Source organism: Triticum dicoccoides, chromosome 2B, assembly GCF_002162155.2.
Source record: "Triticum dicoccoides isolate Atlit2015 ecotype Zavitan chromosome 2B, WEW_v2.0, whole genome shotgun sequence".
In the NCBI taxonomy this organism is placed as follows: Eukaryota; Viridiplantae; Streptophyta; class Magnoliopsida; order Poales; family Poaceae; genus Triticum; species Triticum dicoccoides.
The window spans coordinates 494,501,400-494,507,226 of record NC_041383.1 but is presented as its reverse complement, the minus strand read 5'-3'; the positions used below and the strand labels follow the sequence as shown (position 1 = coordinate 494,507,226).

Genomic DNA, 5,827 nt, shown 5'->3' with positions numbered 1-5,827 from the left:
GGGTGTAACAATGGTATTAATGTCCTCATCTCAAACCCACCCAGAAGAATATTCGAGTCAGAAAGTGGCATTAACAAATATTCTATGGGGAAGGCGGCCAACCTGCAGTTCAGGCTATCCGCAATCCGTTGCTGCTCGGCCTCATAATACCCCACTACTACCACCTCGCTCTTGTTGAAACTGATCTTACGCTCAGACATTTTTTCGAAACAAAGTAGGAGGAATTTGAGGTGATCTGACATCCGCCCACAAGTGTTGCCAGTATTTTTGGTCATTGGTTGGACGGTATTCGACATAGGCATAGTGTCGGTCTATAGTACTTTACTTTCGCCGATTTGTTGAGTTTTATTTATGAATTTTTGTTAGACTTTTTAATTTGGTTGTATGCATCATAATTATGCAGAGACCGGATGTTACTACTAATGCTTTATATCCGTAGAATGAGATGTCCTTTATGAAAAAAGATGGATGATGACCAAAAGTGGCAGCAATCAAAGCAAACCTCAGCGCTTACCACACGGACACGGTCACTAACTTGTCGCCTTGACCGCCAACTTTGACCTCCTTCACACTAACGCCGTTAGTCACTACGTCACGGCGCGCACCAGTCGAAACTATCCAGACAAACGGACAAAACTCCTTCCGTCCCGGCAGTTTACTCCTACGCAAAAAATATAAATAAATCCGAAAGGCAAAACCCCCGAAACTTCTCCCCGTTCCCCTCTCCCCCTCTCTCTCTCGCGTCTTCTTTCTCCCCGCAACATTTCGTTCGACTGAACTCACGGGCCAGCGGGAACGAGAGCGCGGCCGCCGTTTTGACCCGCCCGGCCGGCGGATCAAGAGCCGTTATAAGCGCCTTTTCTCCCCCATACTGCTTCCCACGCAAGCCGCCGCCGCTGAGTTTTCTGCTCCGCCAGCACCGGTCGCAGATTCCCGCGAAAGCGAGGGCCAGTGCTTTTCTTTTCTATCTATCTTGCTCTGTCCTCTCCCCCCTTTGTGCTCTCCGTCCTGCCAAAGTGGCAGAAAGCTGCAGCTGTTCTTCATTCTCGCGGGGGGCTGCCGGCGCGGTTCTCTGGCCTTGGTGGCCTGGGTGTGAAGGAGCCGCGGCGGGGGCGATCGATGGGCACGGTGAAGGCGTGGGTGGCGGGCAAGTACGCGGAGCCCATGGGGCCGATGCACGACTCGCTGCGCGTCGCCTACGTGGTCTTCTCCTTCTGCGCCGCCTTCTTGCTCGGCGGCGTCAAAGGCATGTGTCTATTCTCTTCCTTCCTGTGCTTGATCGCGCCTGCCTTTGTTTCTGACGGTGTGGCTTACTGTTCTGTTCTTGGGGAAATGGTTGTGCAGCGGTGGTGGTCGGCCCGGTGGCGGCGGCGCTGATGATACTGGGGAACGTGGGCGTCATACTCGTGCTCTTCCCGGCGCACGTCTGGTGGACCATCTACTCGCTCATCAAGTAAGCCCACTCTGCTTTTCGTTGTTGTGTTTTTTCGTGTGCTGGAAACAGAGCATTTTTGTTGGCTCCGAGCTTCCGATCCCTTGAGCTGAATGTTCAGTTCTGGGCGCAAAGTTCTGATCCTACCTTGTCCGTGGTTTCTAGAACCCGATTCTGCTGCCAATTCTTCAAAATTTAGTGGCGGATCAAATGACCCGACCACCACTGAGACACTAGAATGGTTAAACTGATCGCTGTTGGTTGCGTTCCTCTGCATTCTGAACCCAGGACGGACCGCATCAACGCGGGCCTGAAGCTGGCGGTGGCCATCGCGCTGCCGGTGCTGTTCGGGCTGTGGCTGGGCCTGGGCATCTTCGGGAGCGCCCTGGTGGCGCTGGGCTACGGCTTCTTCACGCCGTGGATCTCTACCTTCGAGGCGTTCCGGCAGGAGAGCGAGGCCAAGAAGTTCGTGCATGGCATTGTGGTAAGCTCAAACTTCAAAGGGACGACCGGCCGCTGTTAACTGTGAAAACTGAGTGAGAGATCGACGGTTGATTTCGGTTTCTCGCCGGTCGCAGGACGGGACGTGGGGGACGATCAAGGGCAGCTGCACGGTGGTGAGGGACTTCGCGGACATGTGCTTCCACTCCTACCCCGTTTACCTCAAGGAGTTCCGCGAGTGCTCCCAGGACCGCGAACCCCTCTCCATAAGGTATTCATTGTTTGTTACATGCTGTCAAAAAAATTGGTATTTATTGTTATACAGTAGCACTGGATGACCTGTCTGAAGCAGATTTTGTCCCATATTGTGACCTTGTGAGACAAGAAATTTTGTTTCATATTGTGATCTTGTGCGACAAGGACGTGCTTATTTACTTAACACATTTCCATAAGAAAAGCATTCTCTGGCAGCATACCGTTCTAGACTGCTCTAATGAAGCATAGTAAAGCCTGTTGATCCGGGTCGACCTCCCCCTCATGATCACTGCACGGCACATTATATATACATGTACAGTTGCTTGAAGCTGGACACTGAAAGTGACGTTGAATGCTCCCTCAAAAAATAAAAGTGATGGCGAACGCCTAAAATCGCCCTGAAAAACGTGCTCTGTTTTGTGCAGGCTGCTGGACGTGCCGTCGTGCATACTCGTGGGCCTCCTGGGGTTGATCGTGGACATACCGCTCTACACGGTGATCGCGCTGATCAAGAGCCCCTACATGCTCTTCAAGGGCTGGCAGAGGCTGCTGCACGACCTTATCAGCCGCGAAGGCCCCTTCCTGGAGCCGGTCTGCGTGCCCATCGCCGGCCTCACCATCCTTTTCTGGCCCCTGGTGGTGGTTGGGAGCGTCCTGCTGGCCGTCGTCTCCAGCATTTTCGTGGGTCTGTACGGGGCGGTCATCGTCTACCAGGTCTCTTTCTTGCCACTGCCATTTCTTGCCACGCGTCCGATTCCATGCTACGCGCGAAAGAGATTGCCTGATGTGCTCAAGATTGTTCGTCGTCGCAGGAGAAGTCGTTCCGGCGGGGGGCTTCGTACGTGGTGACCATGGTCGCCGAGTTTGACGAGTACACCAACGACTGGCTTTACCTTCGCGAAGGCACTGTTCTTCCAAAGTAAAGTGTTCTCTCCACTGCTGTTTTTGAACACTTTGGGTTTGTAGCTAGTAGCTAGTCCTTTGTTATGTGCTGCTTTATTCGTTCCTCACGGTGCAAATGTTTTCCACCAGGCCTTCCTATAGGAAGAGGAAATCGTCCGACTCCGCGGAGTTCTCGGTCCGGCCAAATGTTTCTGTTAGGGGAGGTGAGCACCCTAGTTCATCCAGTGAAGCACCAGCAATGCTGGTTCCGACTTTGGTTCCGGCGAGGTCCGTCAGAGAGGCGATACAAGGGGTCAAAATGGTCCAGGTCCGTTTCTCACCTATGTTTAATTCTTACCAACCAACGCCCGTCTTATTTCACCAAAAATACCAAGAAACTTCACTATATGCATCTCCCTCTTTGAGGAAAATACTCAAACTTGGCAATAAGTGCATTCATTGTTTCAGTATCATCAATGTTCTTCACATGTCTGGAAACAAAAGGCAATGGATACACTTTTCAATCCATGCTTCCTCTTTTATGCATGGCGATACATTTTTATTCTCGTATCCATGCTCTCATAGATTGGGTGAGCTAGTCCCAAGTATAGTAATGCCATTAATGAAATGGTATCATCAAGGAAGGGATTGCTCAGCATCTGCTAGTTGTTGGACGGGGTCCATGGTTTCTTAGATTAGGTGAGCTAGTTGTAATTGAGGAAGTGTTGTAAAAGCAAGGCCTGCATAACAGAAGGAATAGTTGAACAGCATAACTGCTGAATCTATTATTCAAAAGAAGCACATAAAAGAAGCAACGCTGGCCTATTGAACTTACAAGATTGTATGGTAGGTACTGACCTCGCCAGTGGCCACAACTAGAATATAGACTTTGATTCAAGGGTATGGAAGCTTGGTAGGCCCTATGTATAACGCATATCCATTGCAGTTTATGTGTAATACTCCCTCCGTTCGGAATTACTTGTCCCGGAAATGGATGTATCTAGAACTAAAATACGTTCATTTCTACGACAAGTAATTCCGAACGGAGGGAGTATGTACCAACCCAAACTCGAGTTGTTCTTTTTACACCTTCCTCTCTGATCAATGTTGGAATTTCTATCTTCTCAGAGCAAACTGAAAGCTTCTTTTAGCATTATTTGAAAATATAATGGGTACTAGATCATAGAGGAGTCTGTACAAAAATTTGACTCAAATGCCATGAGATGCATATGCGAAGGAGAAATCATAAATACGCAGATGTACTAGGTTTACCTCTGCTTTAAATGTAATGTAGTGGATTTCACTTACAACACCTGATTTTGCATCATGTATACATTCTAAAATAAATAAAAGTTGCCACCAAAAGAATTCTACACCGTGGTGTACATTGTGTTTCATCTTGAATATCATGTCCTGCCTGAATCCCTAATCATTCATTCTCCTTGATCTGCAGATATGGGAAAACGTTATGAAGTCATGCGAGCAGAGGGGCAGGGATCTACTGAACCTGAATGTCATAACCAGCGTGGACCTGACCGAGTGGCTAAGAACAAAAGACAGTGGCAATGAGACGATAAACCTGGGACTGCCTTCGTATGACATGCTGTGCACCGTCCTGCAGTCGATCAAGGCCGGCTCCGCGGGGCTGCTGCTCGGCAACGGCGTCGAGGTCGATCAGCAGAACCGGCCGCAGGACCTGCTGCTGGACTGGTTCTTCCACCCCGTGCTGGTGCTCAAGGACCAGATACAGGTGCTGAAGATGACCGAGCAGGAAGTGAAGTTCCTGGAGAAGTCGACTCTTTTCGTCGGTAGTAGTTCTGCTACTGCCAGTGCGGATGTGTGGGATAATGGCGCCGAGACCCCCCGAGATCCTGTGCGGACCGCGCAGATCCAGGCGATCAGCAGAAGGTGCGCTGTCTCCTGCAACTGCTTATTTCTGCTATAGAATTTCATTTGACATGTCAGTTCGTTGTCGTTCTCTTTTTCTGACGCTGCTGTTGATCTGCTCGCAGGATGGTGGGGATAGTGAGGAGCATGTCCAAGTTCCCGACGTACCGCAGGCGATACAGGCATGTGGTGAAGCTACTGCTGGCGTACGCGGTGGAGCGGGAAGGCTCGTTCGGGTCGTCGGCGTCGGGTCCGTCGGTCTCCTTCGAAATCACACGCCTCGAAGTGTAGATAATGCCGTCGTCTTTTGCTTCTTTTTCTTCAGTATGTAAGTAGGTATCGCACGCCGTTTTTGTCTGTGCCTCTCCTGTTTCAAGTCTACTAGGAGCTTCTGTAATTTTGTGTAGTGGTAGTACTTTTTTTTCCTTTAGGTAATGGGAGTGTGTATAGTTGTGTTGTGAGATGATGCACGTGCCCAAACTTCAGGCATGATCTTCAGTTGTGCTGTAAATTCTTGTATATGCATCTTCCTAGGGAATTGTTTGGTTCTTTAGGTGTTATACATTGTTGCATCTTTGCCCGGCCAGCTGTATTTACTGTGGAGAGCTGGCATGACGGTAACCTATATGAGCGAGAATTCCTCGAGTTTGACGGGGCCAAAATCTGAAAAATCTTGAGGAGAAACACACGAAGCAGCCAGCTGCTATCCACTTTCCCCTTGCATCGTTTTTTAGAGAAAAGGTCTCTTTCTCTTGTGCATCATTTATTCATTTTCTTTTGCGCTTGTATTTCTTTTTTGAGAAACTTCTGCTCTTGTAAATCAAGGCCTATATGCGGGGCGGCACGCCCCCTTTTTTTTTCATTTCTTTTTCTTTTCTGTTTTCGTTTTTTCTTCATCCAAATAATTTAGGGTTATAAGAAAGTTCCGAC

The 5,827-nt window shown here is 49.3% G+C and overlaps 1 protein-coding gene across 1 annotated transcript; it reads left to right on the top strand.

The window, feature by feature from the left end:
* The first annotated feature begins 726 nt into the window (after positions 1–726).
* LOC119364435 (uncharacterized membrane protein At3g27390-like) lies at positions 727–5,457 on the top strand. Its single transcript, XM_037629907.1, has 9 exons — positions 727–1,246; positions 1,345–1,453; positions 1,721–1,916; positions 2,011–2,144; positions 2,554–2,842; positions 2,941–3,047; positions 3,161–3,338; positions 4,464–4,918; positions 5,023–5,457. Exons 1-9 carry the CDS (start codon positions 1,120–1,122, stop codon positions 5,186–5,188), a joined length of 1,761 nt encoding a protein of 586 aa, XP_037485804.1. The 5' UTR covers positions 727–1,119; the 3' UTR covers positions 5,189–5,457.
* Positions 5,458–5,827: the final 370 nt, after the last annotated feature.

What these genes read in the sequence shown, in the direction of transcription:
- LOC119364435 (XM_037629907.1), top strand. Translation starts at nt 1,120, where the DNA reads ATGGGCACGGTGAAGGCGTGGGTGGCGGGCAAGTACGCGGAGCCCATG. An exon ending in CTTGCTCGGCGGCGTCAAAG is followed by an intron (nt 1,247 to 1,344) that starts GCATGTGTCTAT and finishes ATGGTTGTGCAG; the next exon opens with CGGTGGTGGTCGGCCCGGTG. An exon ending in CGCGAACCCCTCTCCATAAG is followed by an intron (nt 2,145 to 2,553) that starts GTATTCATTGTT and finishes TGTTTTGTGCAG; the next exon opens with GCTGCTGGACGTGCCGTCGT.